At 40.8% G+C, this 14,418-nt stretch overlaps 1 protein-coding gene across 2 annotated transcripts in view; it reads right to left on the reverse strand.

Annotated features, from left to right (window-relative positions):
- The window catches only part of LOC119408556 (rho guanine nucleotide exchange factor 9), a 38,226-nt gene that overhangs the window by 20,728 nt on the left and 3,080 nt on the right, over positions 1-14,418 (reverse strand). The window contains exons 2-4 of one of the 2 annotated variants that reach the window (XM_037675399.1): positions 12,159-12,338; positions 5,279-5,368; positions 3,334-3,534 (exon numbers count right to left, since the gene is read on the reverse strand). In XM_037675399.1, the coding sequence (XP_037531327.1) occupies positions 3,334-3,534; positions 5,279-5,368; positions 12,159-12,338 (471 nt within the window). The remainder of the gene's footprint in view (positions 1-3,333; positions 3,535-5,278; positions 5,369-12,158; positions 12,339-14,418) is intronic. The other variant, XM_037675400.1, reaches the window with a different exon arrangement.

Consider the following 14,418-nt stretch of genomic DNA (forward strand, 5'->3'; position numbering starts at 1 on the left):
TGTGACAATATCAAGATGTCAAGTAATCCAAGTAATCATATTCACTGATTTTACATCTCTCCAGGTCTTAGCATTTTTTTTCTCCATACAATTGATTTCTGAATTAAACACTGTATACTACATGACAGGCGCTGTGGAAAAAGGTTAGGACAAGAAAAGGCGATGTAGAATGCAGCGTGCTTGGACTAGCAAGGAGAGGAGGTGAAATTTATGCTTTATTGCAACTATTTTTAAACATTACGCTTCATTCACTGTACAAACAAGGGCATACAAAGGATCAGAACAGATGATGAGATAAGCAAAAACGTACATGAGAAAGCATCCAAAGAGAAATAGATGACTTATCTGTTTTATTACATACACACTCGTGCTGCTGCTGGAACTGAAGAATTAGTCGTGTACTAGCTGGTATTTCAGTATTACCCAGGTGGTAGATTTAGAAATACCAAATTGTTGTGACTTCACCCATTCTTTTATTTCCTTTTTTCTTTTGCTCTTCTTTGTTGACTTAACTTTTGAGGGGTACAGCCAGTGACGGTGACATTTAGTCTAAGTCATAGGCGTCGCAACCATTATGTGAAGGGGACAAGTCCCCCCTCATTAAAAAAACGTTCATTTGGACCCCCCCCCCCCCCCCCACACACTTTTACATTAAAACTTTAGTGCAGGCGACGCAGTTTCTCTTTCTTCGTGAACGATTCCATTTCACTTGATTAATAGGATAATACTCAAGCCACTAAAACTCCTCTCCAGGTTTTCCTGGTTACCTCCAACTCTCCACCGTCCCTTCCTGCCTCCTGCCTCGGCAGAAAACGCGCACAGGTGGAGGAGGTGGAGGTACCTGTGTTACTCGCTCGCCAGTTTAGCAGCTTAGTGCGGGCAGTGGTTGACCAGGGGGTTGATCATAAACATATATTCATGTTAGGAGGATGCTTGAGTGCAGCGCTACGTCTGTAGCATGTTAGCTTAGCAGTAACTGTGACGCTGTAAGACGCTGCAGGTGTAAGAGACGCTGTGTGTTCAGGTGCATCAAAGCTGAAATGTCTTTAAAACCCCACACCTTATTGTCCTCAAGCGTCAAGAGAAACATCATTTAGATGAGGAGTGTTGAACACAAGTAAAAAAGTCCAGTGGTGATGTTTTTTATTTCTCTATAAGACAAATAGTGTCGATCTGATGCTCTGTATTAAAGTGTATTAAAGTTAAAATGTCTTTAAAATCCACAGATGAATTTACACAAACTTGGTGAGAAACATGTTTTAAATGTGTGGAATTAAAGGAAATCTAGGTGAAATGCTGCTTTTTTGTTCACTAGTGAACACCTTTTTTTAACATGCGCTCACACGTACACGCGCGCACACACACACACCTACACACATCATTGTGTCCCCCCCCCACATTACGGATGCTTCTGACGCCCTTGGTCTAAGTGTTGTCACTGAGACATGGTGCAGGATGATGCAAGTTGTTGTAAAAATCCACGTGGTTCTATAATACTGGGTACACAATATGAAGATCCTCTCTTCGAGTCTGTTCTGGATGACCAAAACCTTCACGTCTCGTGTGGATGCCCATACGACCTACTAGTTATTTTTGATCAGGACATGTCTTTTATCCCCTACATTAAAAACGTCACTAGAACAGCCTTCTTCCACCTGCGTAGTATCACTAAGATTAGAAACATCTTATTTAAAAATGATCCAGAAAAACTGGTCCATGCATTTGTCACGTCTAGACTGGACTATTGCAATGGTTTATTATCTGGATGTCCAAATACGTCTTTAAAATGTCTTCAGCTGATCCAAAATGTTGCTGCCAGAGTCTTAACTGGAGTTAGTGGGAGAGATCATATCTCTCCAGTTTTAGCTTCTCTCCATTGGCTCCCTGTCAAATCCAGAATTGAATTCAATATCTTACTTATAACCTACAAAGCCCTCAACAACCTAGCTCCAGCTTATATTAGAATTCATATATATACATATTTTCCTAACAGAGCACGTTGCTCTCAGACTGCAGGCTTACTTCCGGTTCCTAGAATTTACAAAAGCAGAATGGGAGGAAGATCTTCCAGTTATCAGGCTCCTCTCTTGTGGAACAAACTTCCAGTTTCTGTCTGTGACACATTGTCCAGTTTTAAGACTGGGATTAAGACTTTTCTTTTTGATAAATCCTATAGTTAGGGTTGGCTTGTCATGCTGCCATAGGCTTAGACTACTGGAGGACAAACTGACCTGATTTCCTTAAATTAATTTTGAAAATTGAATAATTTTCATTTGTATCTTAACATGTGATTCTACCTGCCATTGTGTATCTGTTCCTCTCAAACCCAGCAGGTGGAAGCAGATTGCCACTTGTCCTGAGCCTGGTTCTGCTAAAGGTTTCTTCCTCATGAGGGAGTTTTTCTTTTCCACTGTCGCCTTCATGCTTGCTCAAGATGAGAGTTCTGTGATGGAGTTAAACTCGAAGCAGTCTGCTCCTCAGATAAATTTTGTTAAATTATTATTTTTATATGAACGTTTCTGTTCAGTGCCCTGAGATGACTTCTGTTGTGTCTTGGTGCTATAGAAATAAACTGAGTTGAATTGAATTGGTTCAGGCCATTATGGAATCTATGCACCTGACGTGCCATGAACTTGTACAATATGATGACCTGGCCTCCTGTAAACCCACAGTGTAACCTGTTAAACTCTGTCAACGGCTGGTTTTGTCGTACAGTGTGTCTACAGGACAACGTCAGTGACTTGATAACACTGCTGCCCCCTCACGATGCTACCACTTCTGCTCTTTTGTGCCAACTCTTTACAAATGAGATAGTTGAAATATCTATAGCTTTTCACAGATGTAACTGTGTTATGGAAAACTATTTATAGAGTTTTACTCTTTACGTTATATTCTAGTTGAATGATTTTGTTAAAGCAATTTAAAAGTTGTAAAAGTTCTCTCAAAATAATTTAAATAAGAAGCACAGCGAGGTGACGTTTTATTCGGCGTACATTTTAGCTTTACGCTTTAACATATTTGATCGTGATAAACACTGCAAGGTGCACTGTGTAAAACTCACGTTGTTTTGCATCTTACATAACGAGAAATTTATTAAAACTGTGTTTTAATCCAGAGTATAAAAACATGCTGGGACTTTAAGTGTGACTGTGGGAGTGTTACAAATTCTCAATAGCATGACAAAATGCAGCTTTGCTTTTTACACCTGCTCCAGTTGATTCATTTTCTTACAATTTACTACGTCTCTGCTCTTATTAAGTGTAATAAGATGGAGCCCTGAGCAGCATGTCTCATTATTGTGTGTGTGTGTATGTATGTACACATGTTTACTACCTCACAGATGTCCTTGAGGTGCTTAATGTAGTGTCTCTCTGTGCTCATGATCTCATTGATGACGTTAGCCCTCATCTGGTCCCGGTTTTGGAGGGGCGAGCCCAGACACAGGCAGTCATTGGTTGGATCCAGGTGCCCGTTCTGAACCTCGCTGGTCCCCTCGACTGGTTCTGCCCCTCCGTCCTCCTGGTTCACCCACAGCTGAGGACAAACACATTCAAACACACCCACACACAAACCACTCAATGAGAAATGTGCTCTCCACAGCTTTAAGTGCATAAATCTGATGAAAAGCAGGTTTCGATGGACAGATTCAAATATAATTACAAATCGTTTTGCTTTTAGATGTTAGTATCACAATATTCCCACAGCCTATTCCCACACGCACAAATCCTGCACCAAAGACAGTCTTTAGCATGAGCATGGATGCACACACACACACATACACTCTAAATACTAGGGATGCACGATATTATCGGCACGGTATCGGTATCAGCCGATATTAGCGTTAAAGTTAAATATCGGACATCGGCTATTCCATCAAAATAACTCATTGATATAAAAGGCGCTGTTTTTGTACGACAATCCAGTGACAAGGACGCCTGCAGTGGCAGCACAACGTGATGACGTCGTGTGCGCATACCTAATCTCACAGCGGAGAGGAAAATTCAAAATGTCAGCGGTGTGGACGTTTTTTTTTTCTCCGTTGTTGATGATGTCAGATTCCGACGATTTTTGGACTATGTTGAGCCTCGCTACATCGTCCCCAGTCGGAGATATTTTTCCAACGTAGCCTTACCCAAGTTACAAGACGTCATTTCCGACGTCATTGAGAGGCTAATAGCCGATAGCACTTGGGTGAGTTTTACCACAGACATTTGGACATCATGTTAGCCCTGTTAGCATGATTAGTCTTACGGCACAATGGATAGACAAAAACTTTGCAATCTTGCAGGAAGGATAGCCTTTTTACGTGCAGAGGATCCCACACTGCAGCTAGGAACCTGGAACAAACCTCCACAAGTGAGACACTTTTCATTTAATAGAAGTTAAAGTGCTATGCATATGGCTGTTCTGACAAAGGAAAGTATATAAAATATCGACATCGATTATCGGCCAAATAAATTTTAACATATCGGATATGGGCCAAAAATCCAATATTGTGCATCCCTACTAAATACATGAACTAATTTTACAAAAAAACATGTTGACAAAGTTTCTGATAGTTTGGACAAGAACTCTTAGCTCACCATGTCATAAAAGATATTTACACATTAAATTTCCACCAGTATGTTCTGTGTGTTTTACACTTCCTCTATGACACATATGCTCAGCTCATAATCTTCTCATAAGATTGAGCACTCTCTAACACACACAAACGCACACACAGATTCACAAATTAAGCTTATTCCACTCTCACTCCAAAGATGTGAGTGTGGTTTCAGATGGCCAGCAGCCCACACCTGACAACACACAGTTTGCCAAGATAACATCAAAGAACCGACGGGTAGAATGCCAAACACAAGATGGGAAATGTAACGCCGCAGAAAAGCAGAGTGATAGGTGGTTGAGCACTGACTGCAGACGAGAACTGGTAGTGCAGCGCTAAGGCTGAAAAAAATCGTCAGAGTCAATAGTAAATAAAGTACTGAGAAAAATGGTTCACATTCGTAACAATGATCCTTATTGGGATTTAAAAAATAATCCTTCAAAAAAATCTTTGGTGTTTTGTAGATTTTGTTTCCTGTAGGTCATTAAGAGTCACAGTCTTTACTTTTGACTCCTCAGTTTAGCCTCTCCATCGACCCTCCCTTTGAGGAAAGATGAGATAACGTCATGGGCACATTAATGCTTGGGAATGTTGGAGGGTACGCTGCGTGGACAGACCAGAGCGGGCGGGTGATCGGGCAGGCTGGATGGGTTGATGAAGCTGGAAAGAACGCACCTTTGACGTGGTGTTTTGGAACCGTGGAGTTGCTATGGGGTTGATATAGAAAACCTGTTTTGTTTGGGGCTGAGGAGGGTGGGGTTCCACCTTGGAGAGAGAGAATGACAGAAAAGAGAGATACTTTTTGGTTGACAGTCAGCCTGTCTGCGCTGCCCTCTCAGGAGTGAATATGGAAGGGTGGACAGGTGGGAATGACCATGAGAAGTGTCAGGAGTGGGGGGAGGGAGACTGCTACTGTGAGAAAGGTCCCCCTACAGCAAGTCTTCTAACCTTTGGTTAAATAATCCTTAAATAAATAAACAAACATAAGAAAGTATATATCCTATCCAAGTTTAGAGTGTGTGATACATTTTTAGAGAACACAAACAATAAAGATTGCTTTAATGACATCTACTGTATCCATCCTCTCTCGCTGAATTACTCATACCATGTGAATATGGAAATATTTTATAAATCAAAAGATTGATTTCTCTATACTTGACATCTCCTTGTCCATCATTGAATTATGGGCAGTGCCATGAGAAATGTGCCTTGTGTTGTTCCCAAAAAAACCACAAATCCAACATGTAGATCAGAGTTGCACGAAATATTTTAACCAACTTAAGAGTAAGTTGAAACTTTCAGCAGAAAATTTTGAAAACCTAATTCATGGTGTCAAACCTTTAACGTGCAGCCATAACATTATAATCACATACAAATATTGTGTACTTTTCCCACTATCATACCTCAGACTGTTCATGTAATGGATTAAAGATTGGCTAAAAGAGTGTTGTACCTGGACGAGGGGAACAGACTATTTGATTTGAAGTGATTGTGAAGTGAAATCTAAGGCTGCGGCATATACAGTCAAAAACTAAGGAATACTGAAAAAGTACATTTTATTCCCACATGGTACAATTTGAACTTATGCACCATTGGGGATTGTATAGTGGAACTCAAAGTGACTGTGTACTTCACTGAGAACCTGAAAGGTACATTTATTAACATGTATGTGTAATTTATATGATGGTATGACATATTTACATACCCTAGGTAATACAAGAAGATGTCGGGAATGCGTAGGCCTGTCACGATAACAAATTTTACTGGGTGATTAATTGACTCATAAATTATTGCGATAAATGATAATATTGTTTGAAATTTGACAATAATTAATAATTATTGTTAAATTTAAGAAGAAAAGTTTAATTTGTTTTGCATGTAGTACCTTTTTTCGACCACCAATTGGCAGTATAAGACTGTTTAAACCTAAGGATAGATAGTGAGGGAGCGAGCAGCGTGTCTCTTTAAGAAAAACAGGAGGGAAGCCCCTTGACATGACATGGGCTGTCTCGCCTTCCTTTCTTTGGTTCTCAAACTGGCGGACGCTCGGTGTGGTTTGAGCTCTTTAGCATAGCGTTTTTCACACAAAGCTTTTAATAAAAAAACAGTAAACAAGTTCTTAGCTGCTTTTTGCGGAGAAAAACAACTTGTTACACGAAGGCACGGGATTCAGCCGTGAACTTTGGAGCTTCGACAAGATGGTAGGGGTTGAACGACTACATAATTTTTAAACTTGACATTAACATAATACTACTCGAGTAGAACTTGAGTAGTTGATGACGTCATATGATCTCAAGATGAAAATAAAATAAAATAAAAAATAAAACCGCAAAACAACGTCATTTATTATTTACAACAAAAAAAAAGGACCATCAAAACATTGGGAGCATATATTATGCTCCTACCATTTATCAAACTGCAAATAAGTCACAGAAAAACCAAAACTATTAGTTATTATTATTAAGCTGCAAAAGTGAAAGAAACGTGTGGCACGTAAAAAACAAAACTAAAAACAGTGGGGCGGACGACCACCCCGCACCACTGCCTACTGTGGTGCGCATTAGGTTTAGTTTTAGAGATTAATATGCTTATAGTTTTTTTTATAGGTTTAGAGATTAATATTTTTTGCTTTTTGTTTGTGAAACAAGGTCAGAGGAAGCTGGTTCTGGTTCGATCGATTGTACCCGGTGGTACACCATATTCTGTGACCTGCAACAGTGCATGCAACACCGTCCCCTACGGTCCCAATATACGGTGGTCACAGAATATGGTATAACACCGGTTCGCAACGAGCTCCAAACAGTCAGGAAGTTGATTCATTTTCTGTTTCCTTACGGTAGTTGAACCGGAAGATTCATCTTTAGTGAAATATTTCCAGACTACTGATGAATTTCTACCAGTTTGCCAAGACTGGGCCTGTTCCGCTCAGTCCATCTGCTGGGAGGAATCCATTTGGTAGCTTCTACTAGTAGCCCGGTGTGGATCACGTGACGCAATGATGTCACTGCGAATACTCAATGTGAAATTTAAAAACTCGATAGATGTCCTACAAATCGACCTGTCGATTACTCGAGTAGTCTGTTAAAGCCCTGCAAGACGGAGGTTTTGTCCCCAAGGCCGGCCTGTTAGCTTAGCTTAGCTTGTAGCTTAGCTTCTCAGCTTAGCTGCTTTTAACGATCCAAAAATGCAGTTTTGGACGGTTAAAATGGATTTTAAAGAGAAAGGGAGGGATCAATGAAGAGTACCGGAGTTGAGCCTTTTGTCATCCAGTGTCTTCAGTAGAGAGAGACACGAAGAAACGATAAAGCCGATAAATGAAAATAAGGTTGATAATTTCAATTTATCATGCGATTAATTGATTTATTGTGTATTGTGACAGGTCTAGGAATGCGTTAACCTTAGGTACACGGTGACACACGTAGCAAAGCACCAAGTTAAAAGCAGGTTTTGCACTTGTCAGTGTATAATGGTAGTCATAGCCAACGATAAGACTGGTGCAGTAGTCCCTCGTTTATCACGGGGTTTAGGAGACCACGCCCCCCGCGATAAGTGAAAAACCGCAAAGTAGGGATACGGTAGTCCAAGTTCAAGTTTCACTCCCAATCTCCCTCCTTCTGTGTGAATAAACAATTTAAATTTAAACACTGTAATATTTTAAGGAAACAATTTATTCAAGGATTGTTTATTTAAAATGTTACAGTATTTAAAATTAAATTGTAGAGAAGAGAAGCGCAGCAGGACAGCAAAGGGTTAACCCTTCACGCAGCTCTGCTGCATGGAAAAGAAATGTACTTCTTGATCAAATACACTGTAACAACTGAACATAGAAGTTCTAAAATAATTAAAAATAACTTTTAACACTTTTATATTCTGTGATTATGACGATTTTACAATGTGACGTACTTTGAATTTTAAGTTGGAAGACAAAAGGTGCATCTGGACAGCAAAGGGTTAACCCTTCACGGAGCTGCTTCAGCAGAGCAGAAATGTGTGGGCGGCAGAGAGCGGAGGGAGAGTCTCCCTGCACATGTGGGCTGCACACAGGTGCAAAAACCATCCATCCATCCATTATCTTTACCCACTTCTTCCATTTTGGGTCACGGGGGTCGCCGGTGCCCATGTCCAGCAATCACTGTGTGAGGGGCGGGGTACACCCTGGACGGGTCGCAAGTCCATCACAGGGCCACATAGAGACAAACGAGACAAACAACCATTCACTCTCTCACTCACACCTTGAGACAATTTAGAGTTACCAATCAGACTAACATGCATGTTTTTTGGTCTGTGGGAAGAAACTGGAGTACCTGGAGAAAACCCACGCATGCACGGAAAGAACATGCAAACTCCACCCAGAAAGGTCTCTGGACCTGGATTTGAACCGGGGACCTGCTCGCTGAGAGGCAGCAGCTCTACCAGTTGCGCCACCGTGCTGCCCTAACTTTGGAAACCACTAGCAGAATTAGCATCCGCTAAATTAGATTTTTGCCTACTTTTAAGTCTGCCAACAAATTTCACGGGCTTGTTCCCGTTTGTTTTCGGTGTGTCTCGAAGAGTCGGTTAGGCACGTTATTGGCTTACTATGTGTACACGTGACGAGACGTGATTGATCGACACAGCTTCAACAGGAGACAAAGGCGTGTGATGCTGACTGGGTGACTGTCGTCTGACATGTCAGCGGTTTAGCGTTAGCTTCCAGGGATTTTTGTAAACGAGTTTAGTGGTTTAGCATTAGCAAAGTTAATATTTTTTTAGTCGGTGGAATATGGAATATAGAGTATGGCATATAGAATATAAAATATAACAAAGCTAACCTTTTGGTTAGCTGTGCCCACCACTAGTGAAAATCAATTGTAAATACATTTTTTGATCCCGTTATTATTATACAGTATCATAAAGTAATGCATTCATGCTCAGTCAGGTCATCTGGAAGGTTTCTTTTTTGTGCTGAGACGTTTCGTTTTGTCCGTCATCCATAGGACTTCTTCAATCTGAGGAACCACCAAACAAAACTGATTCTCCACCAACATCATACTCTAGAATGGAAAAAAAAAAAAAAAAACAGTTTGCTCGTGCTAAGATGGCCTCTGGGGCAGTCCGTTAGATGACGGATGAAATGTCTCAGCGCAAAAAATGAGCATGAACTTTGGTCCTCTTAGTAATGTTTTTTTACCTCTATCCCAATATTTTTTAATTATTAAAATGTTTTCTTCTTTCAGCTGCTCCCTTCTACAGGGGTCACCACAGTGAACTAACTCGCACAAAGACTTGGCTATTGTTTTTACGCCGGATGTCCTTCCTGACAACCACAGACACCGAGCTACCACAACCCTCTGTGTGGAGCAGAGAGCTGCCATCTAGGGCACCCAGGGAAGCAGAGGGTGGGGGTTAAGGGCCTTGCTCAAGGGCCCAAAGTGGGGCAAATGAGGGTGGAGGCAGGAAGGGGTGTTTCACCTTTCCCACCCACATTTTGATGTTGTCAGTCCAGGAAGTTGAACCGGTGACCTCACGACCACAGGCCCACCTTCTCTAACCTCTGCACCACCACTCCCCCATTTTTTACTTTTAGTATATTTTTATGTTATTGTATTTTATATAGTAGGTGGTCATCTGTTTTTATGTTTGAGAGCCACTAAAAAAATTGACTGAGTCCGTAGTGAGTTTTTAGTGAGTTTACTGAGACGTGTCTTTCCCGGATGCATGTTGCTGTGGACTTCTGACTCTCATCTCATTCGACAAAGTTTTAGTTTGGCTGTAAAGAGGAAAAAGACACTTGCATGTTGCACAAGTGAACATTTAGCACAAAAAGCTGTTCCACGTGCGTGCAGGTTGCAGAATCAGGAGCTACATGGCTCAGAACGGCTTACTCCCCTTGACTTTACCAGTAGCAGGACGACAGAAGTGGACGTATAGGGCTGCAGCAGATGATAATATATCTGGGTCAGTAAAAGCCAAAATGAAACAGAAATTGGCATCATGCCTATGTAGAGTTTTAGAGAAAAAATTAAATAAAGTAAAAAAAAAAAAAAAAAAATTAAAAAACTCGGACTGAGTGACATAAATTATGTAAGTTTGACCAAAAACCAACTGATCTGGAGGGTCTTACAATTGTTGAATTTTTTTTCAAAAAAGTCATTTTGGGTGTACTGCAGGAATGCCATAAATTAAACATTTGGTCACTTTTTAAGTAAACTGTTATTTTCTAAAACTAAAAGCCCTTAAAAAGTCAAACATTTCTAAAAAGTTATTTGAATTCAATATTTTTATTTCAAGCAAAGATAGCACTAAGACCGATTAATTTATTGAGAATAATTTAAAAAATAGTATTTTTAAGCAGTTTATTGAGATGGTCAACTTTTCCCCTAACAAACACGTTAGGACATTAAAAGACCTTCCAAGGGTCAATCACCACGTGCACGTAGAACAAGAAGACCTTTTAAAAGTGCCAGTGCTGTTGCATGCTGTTTGATTGAGCTTTTAATGCCTATACAGATATTTTAAAGTTTGTTTTGCTGATCTTTAGGTCTGACAGCAGTTTTATTAGGAAACAGTGCATTGTACAGATTGTGCAGGAGAGTTATAAGTTTACTGAATAAAGTATGATTTTTTTTTATCAGGCACTTACATTGCACTTTCATCGAAAAGTTACAAAGACAACACAATCTAGCATATTTTACTTCCATTCAACTTGGTGACCTCTCTGTTGCAAGGCCTTTGGACCAAAAGATGCACGCTCGTCAAGTACAGCAGGTCATAGAAACCAAAAATGGAAAATAAAACCCTCTTTTTTGTTTGTAGGTAAAAAATAACTGCAATCTGCAATCAAAGATAAAACCTTTAAGTTATCCATTTATTTAATTATTTTTGCTATAATGCTAAAAACTACATTATTACTGAAAATTTACTGGAGAGAGTCTCCAATAATTTTGAGCCTTTATCACGCAGCCCTTTGTTATTTAGGCTTACGTCCTGCTAATTTGTACCGCGTGAGTTTAAAAGCCAGATGAACAGCTCGATGAGGCTTTTTGTCATGTTTTTTTGTTTGTTCGTTTTTTTGTTTTCAAAAGGGGCTGCAACAATCAAGCATGTGTGTATGTGTGTGTGTGTGTGTGTTGCTTTGTGGGAGGCTAGAATGGTCTTCAACAATTTTACAGTGGTATCCAAGTAGCTCTCATGTGAGTGGCAGGATGCTGTTCTCCCCGGCGGAACATTGTGTTCTGACAAATGTAAGTAGTCATAATGTTATGGCTGTAAGTTTTTTTCCACATGGGGCCCACCATTCAACAGTTACAAATAGAAAGCAACACAAGTAAACAACCACAGTTTGTGTGATCATCCAGAAATGCATTGAGTGTAAACATAATTTAATCAGGAGCACGGGGGCTCCTGCGCATCTTTTACTGTTCTTGCATTTAAAAAAGTTAGTTAAACTGTTTGTCTGTGGACATGAAGCCATATTGGTTTATTTTCTGTGTGTCTGGGCATGTATTCTGTCTGTACCGTCTCTAAGTGTGAGGGTATCTGTTGTGTCTACAACTGTTGGCTGCTCCTAACTCACCCGTACAAAGCTGGCAGGGAACCATCCTTCCTCCTCGTCAATCTGGCCCCACCACCAGTCTTTGTTGGAGGCGTCCAGCACCTTGATGACATCACCAGCCTTAAACGCCAACTCCCGATCCGCCATGGTCACATGGTCCCATACCGCCTCAGCATTGACAACCGAACCTCCACTTATCAACTAAAGAAATTAGAGGGAGAGACAGGGCATGCCCTTTGTTTTATTCTGACGACACGAGGCTGCATGTAAACACTGAAAACAGGCGCGAGCGGTGAACATGGAGATGATTATCAATAAAATAAAGACTCATCTTAATAGGAATCAAATTTTAACACAGTAACGCTCTCGTTCTGGCTTCAATTTGTGTGAATCCTTGTTGTTGGGCCCACTCGGATTACTAATTGATGCAAATACACATCCTCAAAGCAAGGGTCTATTGGCAGTTTAGGGACTGCAAAGCAAATAGAACACAACAGCCAACCCAGACCAACAAAACAGAAACAACACACGCACAAAAATAAAAGACAGAACCATTAGAGGAGAAACAACACAGTGTTCAGACACCGTTCCATACGGATATAATTGACTCATTATGGCATTATAATAATTACAAATTTTAATGTAATCTAAACACTGTGAAGCAGACAAACGTGAAGGGATAACGTCTCTTCCTTCATGCAGTAACTAGAGCTTGTTGTCTTATCTGCAGAACAGTCATCAACAAAACACGGACGGATGACTCATCACGTCTAACTGATCGATTACAACATCATGAATAAGTAATGAGAACATCCTAAAACCCTGCAAATAAACATTTACGCCGGGCAGCCATATGAGCACATACAGAAAGCACCAAGCGATATGCATGAGTCAGGTAGAAGCACTGAAGCCCAGCAGGGCGATGAGTATTCTTTGGAGGACTTGGAGGAGCTAAAGGTTGTTCTCATTAAAGAACATGAGACAGCAGACGATGTTCCAGAGACAGACCCGAGTCTGACATCATCCATCCATCTACAGCTTCACCATCCATCACACTGACAACCTAGCTTCACAGCCTTGACAGCTACACACACTTGCATACATATATACACATATATATATATATATATATGTATACACATGAGCAGTCACACATTTATTTTCGTATACATTAACTTTGTCTGTGCATTCCTGGCATATTTCCTGAAATTGTGTTCCCTCCACAGTAGTGTTCATCTGGATTCTGCGGTCCAGAACTAGCCATGCATTCATTCCCCGGGGCTGTAGACAGAGCAGCCAGGGCTAACTAACCCTGACAGGTGACGCTTAAGCTCAAGGTAAGGACTTATCAAAGGCCTGGAGACAAGGATGTCACATGCATGGGTATAACATTAGCTGCTTTCTCTTTATTTGGACCCCTGTATTCAGCTTATTACATTAAATCAAACTGTTTTTATCGTCCGTAATAACACATGGTTTATTTTATTGTGTGGGTTCTAGGGCAGCGTGGTGCTATTTCTAATGCACGAGCTGCCTTTCTTATTTTTGAGAAACAGCAGATTGTGTGCGAGTGTGCATTTGCTTGTATCCTGACACTCAGCAGCTCCCACTGCCCTCCACAACCTGTGCACAAGCCCACATCCATGACGCCTCACTGAGGCAGCTACGGGGGATTATAAACCAATCTGGGCTGAGGAGGAGTGAGCACAAGGAGGGGACGGCCATGCTTGGAAGGGAAAGAGCAGCTGTCGTCATGGTGACAGATAAGGATGCTTCACTGGTATCGACAAGACGATGGGATGAGGCAAGGACACTCCAGGATGCATCAGAATATCATCAAATTTGGGCACCTGTGTGAACCGACACAAACAAAGAGTGACCGTTGGGTGAGGATGATGTAACTCAAACCTGTTGCAGTCAACTGCAACGGTAGATGACCGCCTTTCAACAACCAAGTGTCACAGTAGAATCAGAGCTAAGGGGTAACAGTGACTGTAGATTATACATCAGGGCTCTCTACTAAGGTAGTAGAGGAGGATTACTGCAAATCTTGTGTCATGCTGTCATGGAAACAAGACCAATCAATTGTTCTCAAAACATTTTGAACACAGTTCAGTTTTACTGAAAGGACTTTTGATAAAAAAAATACAAACAAGAATAACTTGTGGTAGTTAAATTAGTTTTAACTTGATAGCGGGAACTCCATGTGGAACAGCACCACAGAACAGATGAACACTGGGTCTGAAGCTAGTTTACTTCTTGCCCTTTCACCTCCTTAACC

Source organism: Nematolebias whitei, chromosome 4 (genome assembly GCF_014905685.2).
Source record: "Nematolebias whitei isolate Nwh7 chromosome 4, NemWhi1, whole genome shotgun sequence".
Classification (NCBI taxonomy): domain Eukaryota; kingdom Metazoa; phylum Chordata; class Actinopteri; order Cyprinodontiformes; family Rivulidae; genus Nematolebias; species Nematolebias whitei.